Below are 26,929 nucleotides of genomic sequence, written 5' to 3' on the forward strand. Positions count from 1 at the left end.
CTCTACAGGCCTCAGTTAGCATGTTAAAGGTCAAAGGTCATACATCTCAGACTCTACAGGCCTCAGTTAGCATGCTAAAGGTTAAAGGTCATACATCTCAGACTCTACAGGCCTCAGTTAGCATGCTAAAGGTTAAAGGTCACCCCAAGGTGAAAAAGCCTAGAGCTACATCTCAGACTCTACAGGCCTCAGTTAGCATGTTAAAGGTCAAAGGTCATACATCTCAGACTCTACAGGCCTCAGTTAGCATGCTAAAGGTTAAAGGTCACCCCAAGGTGAAAAAGCCTAGAGCTACATCTCAGACTCTACAGGCCTCAGTTAGCATGCTAAAGGTTAAAGGTCACCCCAAGGTGAAGAAGCCCAGAGCTACATCTCAGACTCTACAGGCCTCAGTTAGCATGTTAAAGGTTAAAGGTCACCCCAAGGTGAAAAAGCCCAGAGCTACATCTCAGACTCTACAGGCCTCAGTTAGCATGCTAAAGGTTAAAGGTCACCCCAAGGTGAAAAAGCCCAGAGCTACATCTCAGACTCTACAGGCCTCAGTTAGCATGTTAAAGGTTAAAGGTCACCCCAAGGTGAAAAAGCCCAGAGCTACATCTCAGACTCTACAGGCCTCAGTTAGCATGTTAAAGGTTAAAGGTCACCCCAAGGTGAAAAAGCCCAGAGCTACATCTCAGACTCTACAGGCCTCAGTTAGCATGTTAAAGGTTAAAGGTCACCCCAAGGTGAAAAAGCCCAGAGCTACATCTCAGACTCTACAGGCCTCAGTTAGCATGCTAAAGGTTAAAGGTCACCCCAAGGTGAAAAAGCCCAGAGCTACATCTCAGACTCTACAGGCCTTAGTTAGCATGTTAAAGGTTAAAGGTCACCCCAAGGTGAAAAAGCCCAGAGCTACATCTCAGACTCTACAGGACGTTCATGGTCGAGCCTCTGGGACACCGAGCTGACGGCATCATGTTGGTCTGATGCTTCTTCGCTCCGTTCATTTAGAAACAAGTGAAAAGCAGAGCGAGAAGTTCAGCTCGATTCATTCAAGTTCAACAAATTAATCCCATTTATGTGTGAAGTCTTACAGTAAAATAACTGCCTTACTGCCACTGTCTGTTCAATCAATCTGATTAATCGCTCTATTCAATGGGTCTGTTCAATCGGTCTGCTCGCTCTGTTCAATCAATCTGTTCAATGGGTCTGTTCAATCAGTCTGTTCAATTCAATTCTGTTCAATCAGAAGAACCAATCGTGGAGCATCTCACTATGAAATGGAGTGGATCAATGACTCAGGTTAGCCAATCACAGGGCTTAATCAATAACAGAAGCATTGAGCTTTCTGATTAGTCAGATAAAGCTGGGATATTTATAAATATACATTTTAAAGCTTCTCTTATAATAATAAATACATCTTAACGCCCTTCTCATCCAACTAGCATACAGGTTAGCATACAGGTTAGCATACAGGCTAGCATACAGGCTAACCAGCATTTAGCCCTTTTTTGGGTTGTTGTGGCGCACAAGTCGGCCATTTTCCAAATCCCCGTGCTGCTGACTTGCTGTTAAAGGTCATCAGAGTGAAGGTAAAAGGGGGCGGAGCTAAAGTGAGTCTGCTTATGTTTTCCATCCAACTGAAGCCAAACTTGGACTGAGAATGAAAAACACTCAGAGGCTCCGCCCCCTCCCTCTCTGCTGTGCTCGGCCTCCAATGCCCCTCCCTTTACAGGAGGCTGGTAACCATGGCAATGGCTTTAATTGGTTGTTTTCACATTAAAATCCCAACAAGACGCCAAACGGACCCGATTTATGTCTACAGGCGTTTGTCTGTGCCGGATACTTCAAGTCCCGGGAACTTTAAGGTACTTTTAGAACTAATTTATGGCTCTAAAATGGTTCCAACACCAGGAAACAACCTTAAAGGGTCAATCAGAGAGTTTTCAGGCCTCTGCCTGCTTCCAACACCAGGAAACGACCTTAAAGGGTCAATCAGAGAGTTTTCAGGCCTCTGCCTGCTTCCAACACCAGGAAACGACCTTAAAGGGCCAATCAGAGAGTTTTCAGGCCTCTACCTGCTTCCAACACCAGGAAACGACCTTAAAGGGCCAATCAGAGAGTTTTCAGGCCTCTACCTGCTTCCAACACCAGGAAACGACCTTAAAGGGCCAATCAGAGAGTTTTCAGGCCTCTACCTGTTTCCAACACCAGGAAACGACCTTAAAGGGCCAATCAGAGAGTTTTCAGGCCTCTACCTGCTTCCAACACCAGGAAACGACCTTAAAGGGCCAATCAGAGAGTTTTCAGGCCTCTACCTGCTTCCAACACCAGGAAACGACCTTAAAGGGCCAATCAGAGAGTTTTCAGGCCTCTACCTGCTTCCAACACCAGGAAACGACCTTAAAGGGTCAATCAGAGAGTTTTCAGGCCTCTACCTGCTTCCAACACCAGGAAACAACCTTAAAGGGTCAATCAGAGAGTTTTCAGGCCCCAACACCAGGAAACGACCTTAAAGGGTCAATCAGAGAGTTTTCAGGCCTCTACCTGCTTCCAACACCAGGAAACGACCTTAAAGGGTCAATCAGAGAGTTTTCAGGCCCCTACCTGCTTCCAACACCAGGAAACAACCTTAAAGGGTCAATCAGAGAGTTTTCAGGCCCCAACACCAGGAAACTACCTTAAAGGGTCAATCAGAGAGTTTTCAGGCCCCTACCTGCTTCCAACACCAGGAAACAACCTTAAAGGGTCAATCAGAGAGTTTTCAGGCCCCAACACCAGGAAACGACCTTAAAGGGTCAATCAGCGAGTTTTCAGGCCTCTGCCTGCTTCCAACACCAGGAAACGACCTTAAAGGGTCAATCAGAGAGTTTTCAGGCCTCTACCTGCTTCCAACACCAGGAAACAACCTTAAAGGGTCAATCAGAGAGTTTTCAGGCCCCAACACCAGGAAACGACCTTAAAGGGTCAATCAGAGAGTTTTCAGGCCTCTACCTGCTTCCAACACCAGGAAACGACCTTAAAGGGTCAATCAGAGAGTTTTCAGGCCTCTGCCTGCTTCCAACACCAGGAAACGACCTTAAAGGGTCAATCAGCGAGTTTTCAGGCCTCTGCCTGCTTCCAACACCAGGAAACGACCTTAAAGGGTCAATCAGCGAGTTTTCAGGCCTCTGCCTGCTTCCAACACCAGGAAACGACCTTAAAGGGTCAATCAGCGAGTTTTCAGGCCTCTGCCTGCTTCCAACACCAGGAAACGACCTTAAAGGGTCAATCAGCGAGTTTTCAGGCCTCTGCCTGCTTCCAACACCAGGAAACGACCTTAAAGGGTCAATCAGAGAGTTTTCAGGCCTCTGCCTGCTTCCAACACCAGGAAACGACCTTAAAGGGTCAATCAGAGAGTTTTCAGGCCTCTGCCTGCTTCCAACACCAGGAAACGACCTTAAAGGGTCAATCAGAGAGTTTTCAGGCCCCAACACCAGGAAACGACCTTAAAGGGTCAATCAGAGAGTTTTCAGGCCTCTGCCTGCTTCCAACACCAGGAAACGACCTTAAAGGGTCAATCAGCGAGTTTTCAGGCCTCTGCCTGCTTCCAACACCAGGAAACGACCTTAAAGGGTCAATCAGCGAGTTTTCAGGCCTCTGCCTGCTTCCAACACCAGGAAACGACCTTAAAGGGTCAATCAGCGAGTTTTCAGGCCTCTGCCTGCTTCCAACACCAGGAAACGACCTTAAAGGGTCAATCAGAGAGTTTTCAGGCCTCTGCCTGCTTCCAACACCAGGAAACGACCTTAAAGGGTCAATCAGCGAGTTTTCAGGCCTCTGCCTGCTTCCAACACCAGGAAACGACCTTAAAGGGTCAATCAGAGAGTTTTCAGGCCTCTGCCTGCTTCCAACACCAGGAAACGACCTTAAAGGGTCAATCAGAGAGTTTTCAGGCCTCTACCTGCTTCCAACACCAGGAAACGACCTTAAAGGGTCAATCAGAGAGTTTTCAGGCCCCAAAACCAGGAAAGGTTCCCGCCCAACGGCGTCTGTTCTGCACGGGAGGCGGCGGTCACAATGTGGGGCCACTGAATGGGAGTGTGGGTGAAATGACTTGGAGATGATGGAGATGGAGAGTTCTGCCCGGACAGGTGAGGGGGCCGGGAGGGTTTACCTGGATTGGGGGGTAAGGGTTGGAGGAGCAAGAGGGGAGGGAGCTGTCCTCTCCGTGGGGGTAGAGGGTGGAGGGCGTGGGGGAGGGGAGCTCCGAGTGAAGGTGTCCTAACGCTGAAGAGCCGTCAAAGATGCACTCCAGAGACGCTACCTACAGGATACAGGGGGGGGAGAGGGGGAGGAGTCTCGCAGAGGTCAAAGAAGAAGAAGCAGTTCACACAGCTCAGAGCTGCCGGTTCAGACCGGTTCAGACTGGTTCAGACTGGTTCCTTCGTCCTCGGGTCACTTCTCAGGTTCAGACTCAAAGCCACAATAATCAGGATTATTCTGAGCTTTTAGAGGAAAAACAGCTTTTCTTCCACATTTATGTGACCGACCGCCACTTCCTGCTTTTCTCTTTCACAGCTGCAGAAACGTGCGCTTTAGCTTCCCCGCGGCGCTCTCCGTGCTAACGGCGGGAACAGCTGGCTCCTGCCGGCACGACGCCAGCCGGGAGCGCTTCATTTCAACATAATCAGAATCCTCCGCTGAACTTTGTGCTGTTTCTGTTCGTCCAATGAGACCAGAACCAGAACCACTGACCCAAACTATCCTGGAACCTCTCCCACATGAGATTAACACCATTTTACCGACCCCAGCAGGCACATTTTGCACTCCTGACTTACATCTGCGGTGTTTTGATCAGGCACCTCTGCGGTCACCTCGTTTGGAACAGAGATAAGTTACTGTCGATAAAAGCTCCTAAAAGTACTTTTTATCCAACCAAAACTTCTGGATCTCGTGCAAAGTTTTGGGTTCACGAGCTGAAGTTTCTGCGATCTTTGTCCCGAAGGAGCTAAGCTAACGCTAGCATGCTAAGCTAACGCTAGCATGCTAAGCTAACGCTAGCATGCTAAGCTAACGCTAGCATGCTAAGCTAACGCTAACATGCTAAGCTAATAAAGTTGGAAAATGTATCGCCGTCGGCTGCCTCATTGGTTATCTGCTAACTTCCTGCTGTTAACTTTTGGAAAAGCTTCCAAATTACAAGAATGAATAAAAACGTGGAAAATATCGATAATTTAAACAGATAAAGAGCTGTGTAACGAAGCATCTCTGGTTCCTCTGAGAAACACAATATTCAGAGTTTTCCATCCTCCACGGCTCATTCGTTCAGGACAAATGCGTTTGTTTGGGTCTGCACATGAGATCCGTGACCAGAAGAAGAAGCTTTTGACCTAAAAACAGGTCTGAAGCAGAATCTTTGGGTTAGAAAACAGAAAAAAAGAGAATAAATGTGAACATGAGCAGGTAGAAACAGCAGAAGAAGTGAGAGGACAGAGGAAGCCAAACATGGATGATCCACACAGACAAACTGGCTGATTTCTAACAGAACCGAACTGATCGGTGATCAATGAGCCGGTCTCAGCAAGTTCTGCTGTTACGGTCGGACTTTATTTATCGTAAAGATGAGAAACGACACGACAGGAAGCCTGACGCCCAAACAAACAAACACAAGAACACCACAACCCGCCCGACATCAGCTCCAGAACCACAAACAGCTCCTTCACCGCTGGACTCAATCAGAACCGAGCTTTTACAGCCAAAGTTTGTCTCATTTTCACTCACTTTGTCTTTAAAATGTCCTTTTTGGGGTCATACTTTGAGAAAAAGGTGATTTCTGCTGTGATTGGAGCAGTAATCTTATATATTCAGAACCTTTCAGCTGGGCTGGATTACCAGCAGGACACAGATCGATCAGTTTAGCTGCAGTTAAACCCGTTAAAAGCTACAGAAATGTGCACCGACTTCCAGAAAAACACCCACAGACGGAGCTGCTGCAGTAAAATATGGACTTTTAAATATCTGGGAACCATAATTAACTTAATTTTGTAGCATTTCAGCAAACTTTAAGGCTTTTATTGATTTTCCAAACATCTTTAAAGGAAGTTATTAAACTTGATCCCACAGGTCGTCTGATTGGTGCCTTTCATCCTGTTTTAAGTCTTAAAACCAGGTTTGTTCCTGCTGCTGCTGTCATATGATATTTTATCCAGTTTGGAATCTGTTTTCTGAGGTTTTTTATCTAAATTTATAATTTTTTTACCTTTTTTTATTTACATGTCCTTATTTGTGGAACATTTTCATAATTAGTTGGGATTTTAAGATGTTCTATCAGAATTTATGTTGTTGTGTGAACATTTTCAGTCTTATTTTCTGATATTTGCTTCAAATAAATAATTTCCTACAAAGTCTGACGAGTGTAGCAACTTTATAATTTATATTTAGACGTAAAAAACTGGTTTCTAAAGTACTTTAATGTGGTCGTGGCCCCAGAACAGAAGCTGTTATCTCATCTTTAATCCGACTCATTGCTGTCTGATAAGAGAAAAATGTCAATAAGACTTTATTATGATTTCAGGTCCAGTCACTTCTGGATGGTGCGTTTAGGGACCATGAAAAAAATAGGACATATAACTGAAAACATGTTTCATAACAGTCAGATTATTCTTTAACGCAGAGTTTCAAATAAAAACTTTTCACTTCAGTCGAGAACAGAGTTCATGAAACAATCAGCTGTTTTACTGATGGATCAGAACCAGAACCAGCTGTCAGGAGGCAGAACTGATGAACCCGAGCAGCCAAAACAAGTGAAACTGAAGGATTTTTCCTGCAGTGTCGCTGCTCGGCCACACGGAGGCAGCAGAGCTCCACGGAGCGGTCCAAACTGCCGGTTCTGTTTCTGCAGCACCAGTCTGATCTCATGCTGTTTGTTAGTGTGACCGACGCAGCGGGACGGGTTTAACGCCTGTGAAACGCCACATCTGAGCAGCTGCTGCTGGTCCTGAGCTGAACTTTGTTAAAACTAATGATTAAAGAAACATTTTCAGACGTTAACGTGTAAAAAGATCAAAATAAGACATTTTTTCTGTGATTTATTTAAATAAAGTGTTCAGAATTACTCAGTAAATCCTAAAATCCATCAAAAATTAAACAAAATGAGGATTTATTATAAGATTATTGTCAATATTTCAACAGTTTGCATTCAAGCTTTAATCTTTGAATCATTCCTGTTCAGATATTTTATTATTTTAGGAAAACTTTGTTTTCTGAGCCCATAAAATACCAGAACTAATAAACAAAGAAACTTTTCAGTAACATGCTGAAAGATTAAATCATTTATTCTTTATATGTTCAGTTTAACTCTAAAGGAGCCTACATTTCCCATGATGCATTTCATCCTCTAAAAGCCTGCTCTGCTCAGAACCAACACTTCCAGGAGCTCACCTGGACTGCGTTGGTGTGTGATGGCGTTCGAATGTGTCGCACGTAGGAAACGGCGTCAGGCAACAGCCGCCATCCTCGCTGCGTTGGTGTGTGATGGCGTTCGAATGTGTCGCACGTAGGAAACGGCGTCAGGCAACAGCCGCCATCCTCGCTGCGTTGGTGTGTGATGGCGTTCGAATGTGTCGCACGTAGGAAACGGCGTCAGGCAACAGCCGCCATCCTCGCTGCGTTGGTGTGTGATGGCGTTCGAATGTGTCGCACGTAGGAAACGGCGTCAGGCAACAGCCGCCATCCTCGCTGCGTTGGTGTGTGATGGCGTTCGAATGTGTCGCACGTAGGAAACGGCGTCAGGCAACAGCCGCCATCCTCGCTGCGTTGGTGTGTGATGGCGTTCGAATGTGTCGCACGTAGGAAACGGCGTCAGGCAACAGCCGCCATCCTCGCTGCGTTGGTGTGTGATGGCGTTCAAATGTGTCGCACGTAGGAAACGCCGTCAGGCAACAGCCGCCATCCTCGCTGCGTTCGTGTGTGTGATGGCGTTCGAATGTGTCGCACGTAGGAAACGGCGTCAGGCAACAGCCGCCATCCTCGCTGCGTTGGTGTGTGATGGCGTTCGAATGTGTCGCACGTAGGAAACGGCGCCAGGCAACAGCCGCCATCCTCGCTGCGTTGGTGTGTGATGGCGTTCGAATGTGTCGCACGTAGGAAACGGCGTCAGGCAACAGCCGCCATCCTCGCTGCGTTGGTGTGTGATGGCGTTCGAATGTGTCGCACGTAGGAAACGCCGTCAGGCAACAGCCGCCATCCTCGCTGCGTTGGTGTGTGATGGCGTTCGAATGTGTCGCACGTAGGAAACGGCGCCAGGCAACAGCCGCCATCCTCGCTGCGTTGGTGTGTGATGGCGTTCGAATGTGTCGCACGTAGGAAACGCCGTCAGGCAACAGCCGCCATCCTCGCTGCGTTCGTGTGTGATGGCGTTCGAATGTGTCGCACGTAGGAAACGGCGTCAGGCAACAGCCGCCATCCTCGCTGCGCTCGTGTGTGATGGCGTTCGAATGTGTCGCACGTAGGAAACGGCGTCAGGCAACAGCCGCCATCCTCGCTGCGTTCGTGTGTGATGGCGTTCGAATGTGTCGCAGGTAGGAAACGGCGTCAGGCAACAGCCGCCATCCTCGCTGCGTTGGTGTGTGATGGCGTTCGAATGTGTCGCACGTAGGAAACGGCGTCAGGCAACAGCCGCCATCCTCGCTGCGTTGGTGTGTGATGGCGTTCGAATGTGTCGCACGTAGGAAACGGCGTCAGGCAACAGCCGCCATCCTCGCTGCGTTGGTGTGTGATGGCGTTCGAATGTGTCGCACGTAGGAAACGGCGTCAGGCAACAGCCGCCATCCTCGCTGCGTTGGTGTGTGATGGCGTTCGAATGTGTCGCACGTAGGAAACGGCGTCAGGCAACAGCCGCCATCCTCGCTGCGTTCGTGTGTGATGGCGTTCGAATGTGTCGCACGTAGGAAACGGCGTCAGGCAACAGCCGCCATCCTCGCTGCGTTGGTGTGTGATGGCGTTCGAATGTGTCGCACGTAGGAAACGGCGTCAGGCAACAGCCGCCATCCTCGCTGCGTTGGTGTGTGATGGCGTTCGAATGTGTCGCACGTAGGAAACGGCGCCAGGCAACAGCCGCCATCCTCGCTGCGTTCGTGTGTGATGGCGTTCGAATGTGTCGCACGTAGGAAACGGCGTCAGGCAACAGCCGCCATCCTCGCTGCGTTCGTGTGTGATGGCGTTCGAATGTGTCGCACGTAGGAAACGGCGTCAGGCAACAGCCGCCATCCTCGCTGCGTTCGTGTGTGATGGCGTTCGAATGTGTCGCACGTAGGAAACGGCGCCAGGCAACAGCCGCCATCCTCGCTGCGTTCGTGTGTGATGGCGTTCGAATGTGTCGCACGTAGGAAACGGCGCCAGGCAACAGCCGCCATCCTCGCTGCGTTGGTGTGTGATGGTGTTCGAATGTGTCGCAGGTAGGAAACGGCGTCAGGCAACAGCCGCCATCCTCGCTGCGTTGGTGTGTGATGGTGGCGTGAAAACACAGGTGAACATGAACAGATGGACACAGATCAGTCCGGACCTGGACCACAGGGAGCTCCGCCTCCTACCTTCATCGGGGAGATGTGAGCGTGGGTGACGTATCCGTGCACGTTCTCGATCTGGGAGAGGTTCTTCTCCGCCACCTGGACCAGCTCGGGCCCCCCCGCCTCCTCGGTGAGCTGCGGGGAGCTCTGCTCCTGGGGGGACGAGTCCTCATCGTGGTGCCGGTACTTCTGCAAACACCAGAGAGACGGGTTTAAACGCCCCGACCGCCGTCTGGCAGGAGGAAAAACCCAGACCGAAACAACCACTTCTGAGGTAAATCTGCCTGTTTGTGGTGCAACTGAACAGCAGTGATTCTGCAGAGCCGTTCAACCGCAACAGAAGAAGAAGAAATGAGGCGTTGAAAATGAATAAAGTGCAAGTCAAAGACAAAATGATTCAACGTAGAACACAAAGATTAAAAGGACAGCCTTCAGGTTTCATTTATATACAAAAGATCCATAAAAACTAAGCAGCTTTGGCTCCAACGCTGAGGAAAGAAAGAAAACCTGTTCCTGAAGCTTCAGAAACCAGCAGAAGGTCTGAGATGAAACCAGTTAAAGCTTCAGAAACCAGTTAAAGCTTCAGAAACCAGTTAAAGCTTCAGAAACCAGCAGAAGGTCTGAGATGAAACCAGTTAAAGCTTCAGAAACCAGCAGAAGGTCTGAGATGAAACCAGTTAAAGCTTCAGAAACCAGTTAAAGCTTCAGAAACCAGTTAAAGCTTCAGAAACCAGTTAAAGCTTCAGAAACCAGTTAAAGCTTCAGAAACCAGTTAAAGCTTCAGGAACCAGTTAAAGCTTCAGAAACCAGTTAAAGCTTCAGGAACCAGTTAAAGCTTCAGAAACCAGTTAAAGCTTCAGAAACCGGTTAAAGCTTCAGAAACCAGTTAAAGCTTAAAAAACCAGTTAAAGCTTCAGAAACCAGCAGAAGATCTGAGATGAAACCAGTTAAAGCTTCAGGAACCAGTTAAAGCTTCAGAAACCAGTTAAAGCTTCAGAAACCGGTTAAAGCTTCAGAAACCAGTTAAAGCTTAAAAAACCAGTTAAAGCTTCAGAAACCAGCAGAAGATCTGAGATGAAACCAGTTAAAGCTTCAGAAACCAGTTAAAGCTTCAGAAACCAGCAGAAGATCTGAGATGAAACCAGTTAAAGCTTCAGAAACCAGCAGAAGATCTGAGATGAAACCAGTTAAAGCTTCAGAAACCAGCAGAAGATCTGAGATGAAACCAGTTAAAGCTTCAGGAACCAGTTAAAGCTTCAGAAACCAGTTAAAGCTTCAGAAACCAGTTAAAGCTTCAGAAACCAGTTAAAGCTTAAAAAACCAGTTAAAGCTTCAGAAACCAGCAGAAGATCTGAGATGAAACCAGTTAAAGCTTCAGAAACCAGCAGAAGATCTGAGATGAAACCAGTTAAAGCTTCAGGAACCAGTTAAAGCTTCAGAAACCAGTTAAAGCTTCAGAAACCGGTTAAAGCTTCAGAAACCAGTTAAAGCTTAAAAAACCAGTTAAAGCTTCAGAAACCAGCAGAAGATCTGAGATGAAACCAGTTAAAGCTTCAGAAACCAGCAGAAGATCTGAGATGAAACCAGTTAAAGCTTCAGAAACCAGCAGAAGATCTGAGATGAAACCAGTTAAAGCTTCAGAAACCAGCAGAAGGTCTGAGATGAAACCAGTTAAAGCTTCAGAAACCAGCAGAAGGTCTGAGATGAAACCAGTTAAAGCTTCAGAAACCAGTTAAAGCTTCAGAAACCAGTTAAAGCTTCAGAAACCAGCAGAAGGTCTGAGATGAAACCAGTTAAAGCTTCAGAAACCAGCAGAAGATCTGAGATGAAACCAGTTAAAGCTTCAGAAACCAGTTAAAGCTTCAGAAACCAGTTAAAGCTTCAGAAACCAGCAGAAGGTCTGAGATGAAACCAGTTAAAGCTTCAGAAACCAGTTAAAGCTTCAGAAACCAGCAGAAGGTCTGAGATGAAACCAGTTAAAGCTTCAGAAACCAGTTAAAGCTTCAGAAACCAGTTAAAGCTTCAGAAACCAGTTAAAGCTTCAGAAACCAGTTAAAGCTTCAGAAACCAGTTAAAGCTTCAGGAACCAGTTAAAGCTTCAGAAACCAGTTAAAGCTTCAGGAACCAGTTAAAGCTTCAGAAACCAGCAGAAGATCTGAGATGAAACCAGTTAAAGCTTCAGAAACCAGTTAAAGCTTAAAAAACCAGTTAAAGCTTCAGAAACCAGCAGAAGATCTGAGATGAAACCAGTTAAAGCTTCAGGAACCAGTTAAAGCTTCAGAAACCAGTTAAAGCTTCAGAAACCGGTTAAAGCTTCAGAAACCAGTTAAAGCTTAAAAAACCAGTTAAAGCTTCAGAAACCAGCAGAAGATCTGAGATGAAACCAGTTAAAGCTTCAGAAACCAGTTAAAGCTTCAGAAACCAGCAGAAGATCTGAGATGAAACCAGTTAAAGCTTCAGAAACCAGCAGAAGATCTGAGATGAAACCAGTTAAAGCTTCAGAAACCAGCAGAAGATCTGAGATGAAACCAGTTAAAGCTTCAGGAACCAGTTAAAGCTTCAGAAACCAGTTAAAGCTTCAGAAACCGGTTAAAGCTTCAGAAACCAGTTAAAGCTTAAAAAACCAGTTAAAGCTTCAGAAACCAGCAGAAGATCTGAGATGAAACCAGTTAAAGCTTCAGGAACCAGTTAAAGCTTCAGAAACCAGTTAAAGCTTCAGAAACCAGCAGAAGATCTGAGATGAAACCAGTTAAAGCTTCAGAAACCAGCAGAAGGTCTGAGATGGAACCAGTTAAAGCTTCAGAAACCAGCAGAAGATCTGAGATGAAACCAGTTAAAGCTTCAGAAACCAGCAGAAGATCTGAGATGAAACCAGTTAAAGCTTCAGAAACCAGTTAAAGCTTCAGAAACCAGTTAAAGCTTCAGAAACCAGCAGAAGGTCTGAGATGGAACCAGTTAAAGCTTCAGAAACCAGCAGAAGATCTGAGATGAAGGTCTGATCATCTTTTAGACATCAGGAAATACTCTGTTGCAGCCATCAGGTCATTTTAGCATCATATTCCGTTGCTTTGCGTAATCTAACCCAGTGGGAACATGTAGATGTTGAGTTAAAGAGGCCCCAGAATTGAACCCTGAGGAACTCCACGTGACATTTATTACCTGTAGACACAAAGTAATCATTATCTTTTAAGATTTAAACCAGATTAATGCTACAGACTCGCTGAGAACGACTCAAAGCTGAGAAACGCCTCCAGATGTTTTAAACTCAAAGAATATTTTACAGGCTCAGCAGGACAGAAACGAGTGTTTTTAAAGCCAGAATCTTTCTCCTTATGGGCTGCTTCTTCAGCCTGTGGAACCAATAAGAGACTGAAGTCCTTCGACCTCTGACCTCTGAGGCGTGAACCCGCTGATTTCCTGCCATGGGCCGGCGGTTCTGTAACCTGCTGTTTATCATTCTGAAATGAATGAGAGTCAGCAGGTCAGTGCCTCCAGAGTTCTGGTTCTGGGAAATGGACCCAGTACGACTGATGAAGGTCTCAGACGCCTCATACTTTCGACTCTTCGGGCCTCGGTGCCGCTGCACCAGGACTCTGACTCAGGCTGGACTCTGTGTCCATCACAGGGATGTGGACCGGACCAGAACCACTTCTCCGGTAAAACCTTTTTCTGCTCCACCAACCTGGAAACACTTTGCTCTTCGGTTACCAGCAGGGGTCACTGCTGAGCTGAGGTGGGGAAACAACTTTTCTTCTCCATGACGACATAAATCTCACTGCAGGAGGGAATGAAAGGTCCTCTGTGAGCAGAACTTCAGGTCCGGACTGAACAGAACCACCCAGTCCTGGAGGCTCCTCGTCTCGGTGGGTCAGAGTGAGTCATCTGCTTCAGACGCTCGGTTCGACAGGTGGAACCTCACGGCGTGACGGATGGACCGCTGAGCAGGTCCAGCAGGTCCAGCTCAGGCGTCTCAGACTCAGCCATCAGCTAATGGAGCGCTTTACTGCTGAATCACACATTAACTACATTAACTACGAGCGTTAATGAGCATTTCTACAAGCTTTTTCCCACAAAAACATTCAGAAATGTCTCCAATTTGTAAATAAATCTGTTGCTTTTTCAACAAATAACAGGAGTCCAGATAACACCTGGGATCCGTCTGCAGCAGCACGATATTTGTTTGATTATGTAAATTAAGGGGCGGAGCTTCAGACTGTTTCATGATCTAATAGCATTAGCATTAGCACTAGCTTAGCTTAGTCAGAACAACGCAGTCGCATTAACCAACAATCAGCCAATAGGAGAGAAAAGCTGAAGCTAAGGTTCATATGAACTGAGAGACAGTAAATACATTTATTTATCGTAGCATTTATCATCATTTATAAACTTATTTATTTAGCCTTTTACAGATTTTTGTATTTATTTTAGTGGCAGTTTCAGTGCTCCATAGGTCATTCTGGAGGGTCTGCAGCCGACACCAAGTTACAGGAAACGATCCTTAACCAAAGGAACAATAACAAAGAAGCAGCAGAAGAAGAAGAAGCAGAAGCAGCAGAAAAAGTAGCAGAAGCAGCAGAAGAAGAAGAAGAAGCAGCAGAAGAAGAAGAAGAAGAAGAAGAAGCAGCAGAAGAAGAAGAAGCAGAAGCAGCAGAAGAAGAAGCAGAAGAAGAAGCAGCAGAAGAAGCAGGAAAAAAAGCAGCAGAAGAAGAAGCAGAAGCAGCAGAAGAAGAAGCAGAAGCAGCAGAAGAAGCAGAAGAAGAAGCAGAAAAAAAAGCAGCAGAAGAAGAAGCAGAAGAAGAAGCAGAAAAAAAAGCAGCAGAAGAAGAAGCAGAAGCAGCAGAAGAAGCAGAAGAAGAAGCAGAAAAAAAAGCAGCAGAAGAAGCAGGAAAAAAAAGCAGCAGAAGAAGAAGCTGCATCCTGAACCAACATCCATGAAACATCCATAAAATGAGTCCGGCTGCACCGGGTCAGAACCAGAACAAGTTCTAAAGAGCTGCATCCAGAACCAACATCCATAAAATGAGTCCGGCTGCACCGGGTCAGAACCAGAACAAGTTCTAAATGGGCCGATCAGGGAAAACGTCAGGAACTCTGGGCCTTCGTTTCATTTCTAAAGAACATTCTTAAACCAGATGATTTAACTTCTCTAAACGTCAGAAGCACATTATCTGTGGTTTTCTTTAAATCATCTTTACTCTAATGCGCTCAGGAAAAGTCTCTCATGATCAGAGGATTCTCAGATTCTCGTGGTTCGGTTCGAGCGCTGAATGACCACCGAGCGGCAGATGGAGACGCATCAGGAGGCGTCACGACGCTGGAAGAAAAAACAACCAAAAGCGGCGGAGAGCTCAGCTCTGGTGGCGCTGACATTAACGGAGCCGTCAGTGAACGCAGCACAGCGACATGTCAGAGCCTTCCTCACTGAGCCCACTCACTGTGGAGGAGTGGATGGTGGAGGCAGCGTTTCCACTGATGGAGGAGGAGGAGGAAGAGGAAGAGGAAGAGGAGGAAGAGGAGGAGGAGGAGGAAGAGGGGGAGGAGGAAGAGGGGGAGGAGGAAGAGGAGGAGGAAGAGGGGGAAGAGGGCCGACTCCTGCCTGCCAAAAGCTGCTATAAATAACACCACAGAGGGGATGAAGCAGGATGTTCAGGAGGGGGAGGAAGAGGGGGAGGAGGAGGAGGAAGAGGAGGAGGAGGAGGAAGAGGAACAGGAAGAGGAAGAGGAGGAGGAGGAGGAGGAGGAGGAGGAGGAGGAGGAGGAGGAGGAGGAGGAGGAGGAAGAGGAGGAGGAGGAGGAGGAGGAGGAGGAGGAGGAGGAGGAGGAGGAGGAGGGGGTGAAGCAGGATGTTCAGGAGGAGGAGGAAGAGGAGGAGGCCGACGGATGACTCAGGGTGTGATGAAGAGGAATCTAAGGGAGCAGAGCTGAGCTGGAGGATGCTGCCATCTAACATTTACATTCCTTCTTTTATCTAATCATCCACTTGAGTTCCTGCTCTTTTTGTGAGCCTCGCATCCTGATGGTGTGACATCACACGCCGCCGTTCGCCTGGTTTCACACTCAGCCACGCCACCTCTGCGTTATCAGCCCGACACACGACTTATTCAGACAGAAACGTCCCAAAAACACCCCGTCGATATGTTTCTGCAGCCAAGAAGAGCTCAAACGTCTGCTGAAACTAATCAAATCCTGACAGAAGTGGTCTGTTTTCCTTCAGATTGGACCGGGTTTCTGAGCTCCTCTCACTTCAGACTGAACCGTCAGGTTGGGGCGATATGACCATATTAAATCGTGAAGACGAGCCGTAACCATCTGTCAAACTGCAGAGATCGTCTCGTTCTATAAATAGAAATAATTCTATAAATAGAAACGTATAAACTCCTGCTTCAAGTAGCTGAGCCGCGGTACGAGCTGCCGAAAATACTTCTGCAACATGTCCGTTTTTCACTTTTCAATTTAAGAACTAAAAGCCGAGCAGCTGCTACTAGCCGTGTTAGCAGTTATTAGCCGTGTTAGCAGTTATTAGCCGTGTTAGCAGTTATTAGCCGTGTTAGCAGTTATTAGCCGTGTTAGCAGCTGCTACTAGCCGTGTTAGCAGCTGCTATTAGCCGTGTTAGCAGTTATTAGCCGTGTTAGCAGTTATTAGCCGTGTTAGCAGTTATTAGCCGTGTTAGCAGTTATTAGCCGTGTTAGCTGCTACTAGCCGTGTTAGCAGTTATTAGCCGTGTTAGCAGCTGCTAGCCGTGTTAGCAGTTATTAGCCATGTTAGCAGTTATTAGGCGTGTTAGCAGTTATTAGGCGTGTTAGCAGTTATTAGCCGTGTTAGCAGCTGCTAGCCGTGTTAGCAGCTACTAGCCATGTTAGTAGTTATTAGCCGTGTTAGCAGCTGCTACTAGCCGTGTTAGCAGTTATTAGCCATGTTAGCAGTTATTAGCCGTGTTAGCAGTTATTAGCCATGTTAGCAGTTATTAGCCGTGTTAGCAGTTATTAGCCGTGTTAGCAGCTACTAGCCATGTTAGCAGTTATTAGCCGTGTTAGCAGCTGCTAGCCGTGTTAGCAGCTACTAGCCATGTTAGTAGTTATTAGCCGTGTTAGCAGCTGCTACTAGCCGTGTTAGCAGCTATTAGCCGTGTTAGCAGCTGTGTTGCTAAGTCGACTGTCAGCTCCACTGAGCTGTACGGCGGCGTAAAATAATGTAAACGTGTTCATTAACGTGAGGAAGATACGGAGATATTTATAAAAGAGTTAAAAACGAGTTGATACTGACAGCGAGTTCTGCTGTCAGTAATTAAAATAATACAATAAAACGCTGTTAATTTAATTCACTGCTCACAGTTCTGCTGACCAACACACACACTTATGTATGAAACAGTTTATAAACTACAAAATAACCTCTTTCTGTTCCAGCTGTTTGTCCTTTTATTGTGAAAATTTAATTTTTATAAGATTTTGGCTTCAAATGTTCAGAAAATCACAAGATTTCATGAAATTACTTCAATGTGTTTTTGGACATTTGTGCAGCAATGAAGAATATAATATATATAATATAATATAATATAACATAACCGTGATAATTTCAGGGGATCTTCTCCAGCTTCACAGTATTTCTCTCCCACTTTAGGTAAAATCTTCAGTATTTTTCATACAGCATCACTGAAATCATGATAAATGAGGCCCGATGAGAGGCTTTTTTAAAATAAATTCATATTTAGTGACGTTTAAAACAGCTGAATCTGTGCCAGCGTCAGTTCTAAAAGGTTCTGGACCATTAAACCCACAAAATTAGGAAAATAGGTCTGTCTGAACACAGAAATGGATGTTTTTACTCAGCGTACACGTTCCAGAGTGGACAGAGATGACTAAACGTGACCAATCTCTGCAGTTACCACAAACACTTGATGAATTTACAGGAAAGGACCCTCAGGAGGAGATAAACTGTGTTTGCTGTGAGTCTCAGAGGGGATTTATGAATAAAAACCCTCAGAAAAGGACTGAATCTCAGAGTTTAGGCCATCGGAGGAAGAGGCTTCGTTCAGATCCTCACGTTTAAAGCAGATTCTGGTGAATCTCAGGGAGGAGCTGAGGCTAAAAACCACAGCAGCTCATTAAATGCTTTACGGCTCCACGACTGATGACTTCCGGCCTCATCTATCGAGTGCGTGGCTGAGCGAGCGGTCGATGCGGGACGATCAATGGGCCTTAATTAAGACTAGCTGCTGCCCAAAGAGCAGAAGTTAGAGCAGCAGGAGAAGCAGAGCGAACCCTCAGAGGGTCCAGAACCACAATGAGACGCTTTATTCCTCCACAACAGGCAGAACAACCTGCTGGATCCGTCCAAACAAGCTTTAATTCCAGCTCAAAGTTACCTGCCTCAGGTACAGTTTCACTGGCAGGAGTCGGTTTCAGGGCTGAAACCATTAACCCGATCAGAAAAACAATCGTTTAATTCCCCCAAACCCGTCCAGACCCGACCCGGTGCTGCCCCTGCTGGCCACCGGCAGACTGCAGCTGGTTTCTGAAGACGAGCTCCAAACAAACACATTAATTCCTGGCCTTCGTCTGCCTTTTTCTGGTCTTAATGTAACATTTGGACTTTACTGAACCGGCTTCGATGCTCAGTTTAATTCCCAACAACTAAACTCTGCTCAGAACATCAAAAAAACAGCTTAAAACCTAAATTTGTTGCATTTTCTCTGAATGGCTCCTGGAAACAGTTCTTACTGCCAAAGTAACAGATGGAAAACTCCTTTAACTAAACAAGCTACGGTCACTCTGGGGGTCTTAATGCTCAATTTTACACGATTGTTCACATAATTTAAACGCCATCAGACGGTCTGTGGCGCTGAAGCGAGGCCGTGACGTCACATCCTGTTAGAATACGCCCCCAAAGAGCAGCTGAAGCAGAATTAGCCCCAAATACAAAGTACAAAACCTCACCAGCAAGGAGGAAATGTGAGCCGACCGATCAGACAGAGCAGGATTAATGAAGGATTTATGAAGCAGAATTAGCCCCAAATACAAAGTCCAAAACCTCACCGATGACCGATCAGACAGAGCTGAAAAACGTCCCATATGGGTCACAAATGGGAAAACAAACTCAGATTCGGGCTACTTTGTCTGCAGAGTAACGTAAAAACATGAGATTTATCATTCAAAGGAAGGTCGGGTTCACAATCTTTCTTCTAAAGACCAGCTCAGGTCTTCATCGTGGCTGAAATGATGAATCGATATGAATCGGGAAACTGATCTATGACCCACGACCCCGAAGGGTCAAAGGTTACCAAAGCTCACAGGCTGAGAGGCAGCTTTGGTCACATGATCCAAACCAACCAACCAACCGGGCTGAAAGACTGAAAACAATCAGGAGTCGGAGGACCAGAAACACTCGGATCTTCTATGTTAAGACGTCTAAAGACGGCGTCTAAAGACTGCGTTTAAAGACGGCGCCTAAAGACGGCGCCTAAAGACGGCGCCTAAAGACGGCGTCTAAAGACGGCGCCTAAAGACGGCGCCTAAAGACGGCGCCTAAAGACGGCGCCTAAAGACGGCGTCTAAAGACGGCGTCTAAAGACGGCGCCTCAGACGGCGTCTAAAGACGGCGTTTAAAGACGGCGTTTAAAGACGGCGCCTCAGACGGCGCCTAAAGACGGCGTCTAAAGACGGCGTCTAAAGACGGCGTCTAAAGACGGCGTCTAAAGACGGCGCCTCAGACGGCGTCTAAAGACGGCGTCTAAAGACTGCGTTTAAAGACGGCGCCTAAAGACGGCGTCTAAAGACGGCGCCTAAAGACGGCGCCTAAAGACGGCGCCTAAAGACGGCGCCTCAGACGGCGTCTAAAGACGGCGTTTAAAGACTGCGCCTAAAGACGGCGTCTAAAGACGGCGTTTAAAGACGGCGCCTCAGACGGCGCCTAAAGACGGCGCCTAAAGACGGCGCCTCAGACTGATCTGACGGCTCCTGCTGACGGTTTGTTGTGTGATGTTGAGAAACAGCCATTAACCAGGCTCTGAACTCAGATTTCCCACGAACATTGAACTGCACAGACCCTGTTTGAGGCTGGTGTTTATCTGCAGAATCCGTTTAAAGTCCGGTGGAAACCACATTAAACCCTGCAGCCTCTCAGCTGACAGCAGATCAGCTTCTGGTTTGTTGCCGTTTCCCTGCAGAGCACATGCACCCCACACATGCACGTGCACGCCCGCCTGCTCTGACGCTTGCAGCCGGCCAATAGCAGCCCTGCTCTGCCGCACAGCGAGCCTCTGATTGGTCGGCCCGCCGAGGCGGAAATAACAGGCGTCCAATGGTGAGGCGCGGGGTCAAACAGTGACAGCGAGCCCTTTGCCCTGGGCTACGTCTGACAGGCTCAGAGCAGCGCCAGCCGGACCCGTGCACACCGTCATCGCTCTCAGGTTCTGAAGGAGAGGTTTTGTGATTCCCGAGTCTCGCCGTCTCACCCACACACAGCTGCTCGGCCTCCTGCCAGCTTCACACGCTCCTGTTCGTTATGTAAGACGAACAGAGCGGCAGGAGAACATTTTGTCCCGTTACTGCAGCAGAGCGTCTTTCTGGTGGAGTTCCTCAGAGAGAAAGGCGTAAAAACACAGAAACCGTAGCTTCACTGCAGTGTTTTTAATGCTCAGAATATCCAGAAATAAATCTGAAATAAACGTTCGGTTGGAAATGAACCGACAAGCCTCTGGTTTTATGACTGTTAGTAAAAGTAAAAACACTTTATGTTCTTTATGGTTCCTTCTCCAAAGCATCTGAGGAAACTGGACAAAAGAAGAAGTGTCAGGCCTAAAAAACTATCTCCAGCAGATGAACAGGATCTGAAAGTGATGTCCTTAAGAAAGAGGAAAAAATCCAGCTGTGACCTGACAGGACCTGAGAGATGCATCTGGACCTTCAGCTGATCCATCTACTGTTGGCCCAAGCCTCATCAGAAATGGTCTCCATGGAAGGGTGGCTGTCAAGAAGCCGTTCTTAAGGAAGGGAAACAGGGAGAAAAGGCTGAGCTGTGCCAAATGACACAAGAAGTGGACTGAAAATCAGTGGCAACAGGTCTTATGGAGGGATGAATCCTCCCCAGAGCCCGGACCTCAACATTATTGAAGCAGTGTGGGATCATCTGACAGAGAACGGAACAAAAGGCAGCCCACATCCAAAGAAGAGCTTTGGGATGTCCTTCAAGAAGCCTGGAGAACTATTCCTGAAGACTCCTTAAAGAAATGACAGAAAGCTTGTCTCAGAGGGTTCAGGCTGTGTTGGAGAATAAAGGAGCTCAGACCAGAGATTCACTTTAAAGCTGCTGAGAACTGAGAAAAACTCTGTTTCTGCCTCAGATTCTGGGTTTATGTTCAGGTTTGAACACGTTTCTGTGGAACATCAAACCAACAAAACCTGCGTTCACTGAACACTAAAAGCTGCCCAATCAGAGGGAGTCTGAGGGAGCAAAGTTTCGGGAACACCCCCCCCCCCCCCGGGCGCCTCCACCCACCTTGCAGCCGAACATGAGGGAGATGGTGCTGTTGGTGCAGGCCACCTTGCAGTGGCACAGCATGGGTGAGAAACACTCCACCTTCTTCATGCTGGGGGACATCTTGTCGGGGCAGTTGGCCGCCAGCCGGCTCCTGAGGGAGCGCTGCCGGCTCCTCCCTCGCCGCCCGCCTCCCGCCGCTCCTCCTCCTCCTCCTGCGCCTCCACCTGCTGCCTCTCCTCCTCCACTGCTGCTGCTGCTGCTGCTGCTCCCTGCTCTCACCATCCGCCCTCATTCCTCGCGTCGCTCCATGGCGGCGGGGAGGAAACGACTCCCAGAGCTCTGCCTTCATTCAGGGAGACCCTCCCCCTGCCCTCCTCCCCCGGTGGGTTGTGTTCGCTCCTCTTGACCTCCTCTCAGGCGCCGCTGCTCCGTCCCGCTGCTCAGCTCTGAGTGATGAGGAGCCGCTGAGCCGCTGAGTTTCTGTGTGTTTCTGTGTGTGCGCTGCCTCTGTGGGGGTGGGATTGGGCTCCGGGGGGGAGGGGGGGCGGTCACATGACTCATCGGAAGCCAGAGAGGGGGGGGGGGGGTCACATGACTCATCGGAAGCCAGAGAGAGGGGGGGGGGGGCGTCCTGAGGGAAGGAAGAGCGATGAAGGACAGAGGAAGAGGAGGCATGGAAACAGGAAGAGGAGGGGCGGACTGCCAGAGAAGAAGACAGCGCAGCGTCTGATTGGCCGGTTCAGTCCACAGCTGCCTGGGTGACAGCCTCAGAGTCGGACCGTGTGTTCAGAACAGGAAGAGAACCCGGATCAGAACCGCTCCGTTAAAAACTCAGAAAATAAAGTAAAGCTGCATTTAGAGCCCGTTTATGGCTTCGCAACAAAATATGACCGGAACAGCCCGACCGGGACCGGAACAGCCCGACTGGGACCAGAACAGCCCGACTGGGACCAGAACAGCCCGACTGGGACCAGAACAGCCCGACCGGGACCTGAACAGCCCGACTGGGACCAGAACAGCCCGACTGGGACCAGAACAGCCCGACCGACCGGGACCAGAACAGCCCGACCGGGACCAGAACAGCCCGACCGGGACCGGAACAGCCCGACTGGGACCAGAACAGCCCGACCGGGACCGGAACAGCCCGACCGGGACCAGAACAGCCCGACCGGGGCCGGAACAGCCCGACTGGGACCAGAACAGCCCGACCGGGGCCGGAACAGCCCGACCGGGACCAGAACAGCCCGACCGACCGGGACCGGAACAGCCCGACCGGGACCGGAACAGCCCGACCGACCGGGACCGGAACAGCCCGACCGGGACCGGAACAGCCCGACCGACCGAGACCAGAACAGCCCGACCGGGACCAGAACAGCCCGACCGGGACCGGAACAGCCCGACCGACCGAGACCAGAACAGCCCGACCGGGACCAGAACAGCCCGACCGTGACCAGAACAGCCCAACAATATGGCAGACAGGCCCAGTGTAGACCAAGACCGGACCAGAACAACATATCCAAACCAGCAGTAATCAAATGATCACAACAAACTGGATCATCAGTTGATTCTGATCAGTCCAACAGACCTTTTGACCCAGATGGCACCAACCCAACCGACCCGCTGAGCTTCAGCAGAACAGATCAGCTGATCTTGCGACTGTCAGAACCCTCCGACTCTTCTGTTTGGACTCTGTACCGTGATGTTATGTTACTGGACTTTTCGTGCAGCTGGTTCTGGGTGACAGTTTGGTTCTGAAGGTTCTGAAGCTGAAATATCCCCGAACAAAGCCGGTTGAACCTGAACTGATTCAGGAAATGAGCGGTGCTGTACGGCCACGACCAGAACTTAAGGTGGAAATCATCCCTGGTTATGGGTCAGAGATCCCTCCTGAACCCACCAGAACCGCCTCTTCGGTTCTGCTGGGCTCCAATAGGTCCGTTTCTGCACGTCCACAGCACTCACACATCCGCCCACCGTCTGCCGGCGGCGTGTGAGTCATTCAGGGTGGGGAGGAGAATGGAGGAAATGTGAGAACTGAGGTGGAAGCAGCTGATCAATCGTTTCGCTGCTCGACCCGATCATTTAAAATGTTTATTAATTTGTATTTAGTGTCAGAACTAAACGTATAGATTATGAAAAGGGATTCATCAGACTGTCAGAGCAGGTTCTCAGATAGCTGATTTTTTATTAGATCACATGAACGCATCGTGCTGCTCTTACATAAAGCTGCTGTAACACCTGGGCAGGTGTTTGAGGAGCTGAAAGGACGTCTGCAGCTCTGAAACAGGTTCAACGGAACTAGAACCGATGTCAAACCATCGGTCCTGGTGCTGGTTCTGGTTCTGATGGAGGTTCTGATGGTTTCTTCCCATTAAAAGGCAGGTTTTCCTCCCAGCCTCTTGCAGCTCAGGATTGGATCAAAGAGAAGTTTCGATAAAATCTGAGATTCTTAAAATAAATTTCAATGCAATTGGCTTGAATTGGGCTTTATTATTCGTTGTGATTTGGTGCTTTAGAAATAAAACTGAAGAGTTGCAACTGGAGCACAGCTATGACCTCAGCAGGACCTGTTCGGGCCGATTTATACGTTTTGTCCCGCTGTCAGTCCGCCGCCGTCAGTCCGCCGCTGTCAGTCCGCCGCTGTCAGTCCGCCGCCGTCAGTCCGCCGCTGGCAGCTCACAGCATGTCTCAGGCTGTGAAACCGGGCCACTGTAATAATCTGGATCAGGGGCTTTGCAAACACAGATAATGCAGCTGTTTGCCTGTAAATACATGCGGCTCCTAAAGCCTGACCGCAGCTTTATTGATCATCAGAGTTCATTTGCAGGAATAATAAAACCCGCTGCCTCCCCTGAAGCCGAACCGTGACGCCAGCTCCTCAGATGAAGCTTGAGCAGTTTGGACCATTTGCATTAATTAGCTTTAATCTGAGCGCCTCATTATCAGAGCCTGAGTCAGGCTGCACGCCCACACGTGCACACAAACCGAGGAGGCAGGACACGTGCACACACACACACACAGAGTGGTGTCAGCCGACAGCTTCACATCTGACGGACGGCCTCCGTCTGAAATTATATTGCTGCTGTACACGGAGCTCCCTGTGAGTAAAGTCTGTGGGAGTCAGAGCGGGAGTCAGGGCGGGAGTCAGAGCGGGAGTCAGAGCGGGAGTCAGAGCGGGAGTCAGAGGGAGTCAGAGTGGGTCTGTGGGAGTCAGAGTGGGTCTGTGGGAGTCAGAGCGGGAGTCAGAGCGGGAGTCAGAGCGGGAGTCAGAGCGGGAGTCAGAGCGGGAGTCAGAGCGGGAGTCAGAGCGGGAGTCAGAGTGGGTCTGAGGGAGTCAGAGTGGGTCTGTGGGAGTCAGAGTAAGGTCTGTGGGAGTCAGAGTAAGGTCTGTGGGAGTCAGAGTAAGGTCTGTGGGAGTCAGAGTAAGGTCTGTGGGAGTCAGAGTAAGGTCTGTGGGAGTCAGAGTAAGGTCTGTGGGAGTCAGAGTAAGTCTGTGGGAGTCAGAGTGGGTCTGTGGGAGTCAGAGTGGGTCTGTGGGAGTCAGAGTGGGTCTGTGGGAGTCAGAGTGGGTCTGTGGGAGTCAGAGTGGGTCTGTGGGAGTCAGAGTGGGTCTGTGGGAGTCAGAGTGGGTCTGTGGGAGTCAGAGTGGGTCTGTGGGAGTCAGAGTGGGTCTGAGGGAGTCAGAGTGGGTCTGAGGGAGTCAGAGTGGGTCTGTGGGAGTCAGAGTGGGTCTGTGGGAGTCAGAGCGGGAGTCAGAGCGGGAGTCAGAGCGGGAGTCAGAGCGGGAGTCAGAGCGGGAGTCAGAGCGGGAGTCAGAGCGGGAGTCAGAGCGGGAGTCAGAGCGGGAGTCAGAGCGGGAGTCAGAGCGGGAGTCAGAGCGGGAGTCAGAGCGGGAGTCAGAGCGGGAGTCAGAGCGGGAGTCAGAGCGGGAGTCAGAGCGGGAGTCAGAGCGGGAGTCAGAGCGGGAGTCAGAGCGGGAGTCAGAGCGGGAGTCAGAGCGGGTTTGTGGGAGTCAGAGCGGGTCTGAGGGAGTCAGAGTAAGGTCTGTGGGAGTCAGAGTAAGGTCTGTGGGAGTCAGAGTGGGTCTGTGGGAGTCAGAGTGGGTCTGTGGGAGTCAGAGTGGGTCTGTGGGAGTCAGAGTGGGTCTGTGGGAGTCAGAGTGGGTCTGTGGGAGTCAGAGTGGGTCTGTGGGAGTCAGAGTGGGTCTGTGGGAGTCAGAGTGGGTTTGTGGGAGTCAGAGTGGGTCTGTGGGAGTCAGAGTGGGTCTGTGGGAGTCAGAGTGGGAGTCAGAGTGGGAGTCAGAGTGGGAGTCAGAGCGGGAGTCAGAGCGGGAGTCAGAGGGAGTCAGAGTGGGTCTGTGGGAGTCAGAGTGGGTCTGTGGGAGTCAGAGTAAGGTCTGTGGGAGTCAGAGTAAGGTCTGTGGGAGTCAGAGTAAGGTCTGTGGGAGTCAGAGTAAGGTCTGTGGGAGTCAGAGTAAGGTCTGTGGGAGTCAGAGTAAGGTCTGTGGGAGTCAGAGTAAGGTCTGTGGGAGTCAGAGTAAGTCTGTGGGAGTCAGAGTGGGTCTGTGGGAGTCAGAGTGGGTCTGTGGGAGTCAGAGTGGGTCTGTGGGAGTCAGAGTGGGTCTGTGGGAGTCAGAGTGGGTCTGTGGGAGTCAGAGTGGGTCTGTGGGAGTCAGAGTGGGTCTGTGGGAGTCAGAGTGGGTCTGTGGGAGTCAGAGTGGGTCTGTGGGAGTCAGAGTGGGTCTGAGGGAGTCAGAGTGGGTCTGAGGGAGTCAGAGTGGGTCTGTGGGAGTCAGAGTGGGTCTGTGGGAGTCAGAGCGGGAGTCAGAGCGGGAGTCAGAGCGGGAGTCAGAGCGGGAGTCAGAGCGGGAGTCAGAGCGGGAGTCAGAGCGGGAGTCAGAGCGGGAGTCAGAGCGGGAGTCAGAGCGGGAGTCAGAGCGGGAGTCAGAGCGGGAGTCAGAGCGGGAGTCAGAGCGGGAGTCAGAGCGGGAGTCAGAGCGGGAGTCAGAGCGGGAGTCAGAGCGGGTCTGTGGGAGTCAGAGCGGGTTTGTGGGAGTCAGAGTGGGTCTGAGGGAGTCAGAGTAAGGTCTGTGGGAGTCAGAGTAAGGTCTGTGGGAGTCAGAGTGGGTCTGTGGGAGTCAGAGTGGGTCTGTGGGAGTCAGAGTGGGTCTGTGGGAGTCAGAGTGGGTCTGTGGGAGTCAGAGTGGGTCTGTGGGAGTCAGAGTGGGTCTGTGGGAGTCAGAGTGGGTCTGAGGGAGTCAGAGTGGGTTTGTGGGAGTCAGAGTGGGTCTGTGGGAGTCAGAGTGGGTCTGTGGGAGTCAGAGTGGGAGTCAGAGTGGGAGTCAGAGTGGGAGTCAGAGCGGGAGTCAGAGCGGGAGTCAGAGGGAGTCAGAGTGGGTCTGTGGGAGTCAGAGTGGGTCTGTGGGAGTCAGAGCGGGAGTCAGAGCGGGAGTCAGAGCGGGAGTCAGAGGGAGTCAGAGTGGGTCTGTGGGAGTCAGAGTGGGTCTGTGGGAGTCAGAGCGGGAGTCAGAGCGGGAGTCAGAGCGGGAGTCAGAGCGGGAGTCAGAGCGGGAGTCAGAGCGGGAGTCAGAGCGGGAGTCAGAGTGGGTCTGAGGGAGTCAGAGTGGGTCTGAGGGAGTCAGAGTGGGTCTGTGGGAGTCAGAGTAAGGTCTGTGGGAGTCAGAGTAAGGTCTGTGGGAGTCAGAGTAAGGTCTGTGGGAGTCAGAGTAAGGTCTGTGGGAGTCAGAGTAAGGTCTGTGGGAGTCAGAGTAAGGTCTGTGGGAGTCAGAGTAAGGTCTGTGGGAGTCAGAGTAAGTCTGTGGGAGTCAGAGTGGGTCTGTGGGAGTCAGAGTGGGTCTGTGGGAGTCAGAGTGGGTCTGTGGGAGTCAGAGTGGGTCTGTGGGAGTCAGAGTGGGTCTGTGGGAGTC

General features: G+C 49.6%; 1 protein-coding gene across 17 annotated transcripts in view; it reads right to left on the reverse strand.

The window, feature by feature from the left end:
* LOC140268472 (disks large homolog 1) overlaps window positions 1-26,929 on the reverse strand; it is a 122,338-nt gene that overhangs the window by 46,548 nt on the left and 48,861 nt on the right. For 9 of the 17 annotated variants that reach the window (XM_072363367.1, XM_072363364.1, XM_072363370.1 and 6 more), the window contains one exon: window positions 9,552-9,716. In XM_072363367.1, coding sequence (XP_072219468.1) covers window positions 9,552-9,716 — 165 coding nt within the window. Of the gene's footprint in view, window positions 1-4,135; window positions 4,286-9,551; window positions 9,717-21,021; window positions 21,419-26,929 lie in introns of those variants that run through there. The other 8 variants (XM_072363361.1, XM_072363358.1, XM_072363357.1 and 5 more) reach the window with 2 other exon arrangements.

The sequence above is a fragment of the Leuresthes tenuis genome, unplaced genomic scaffold (genome assembly GCF_036924035.1).
Source record: "Leuresthes tenuis unplaced genomic scaffold, fLeuTen1.0.hap1 SCAF_14, whole genome shotgun sequence".
Classification (NCBI taxonomy): Eukaryota; Metazoa; Chordata; class Actinopteri; order Atheriniformes; family Atherinopsidae; genus Leuresthes; species Leuresthes tenuis.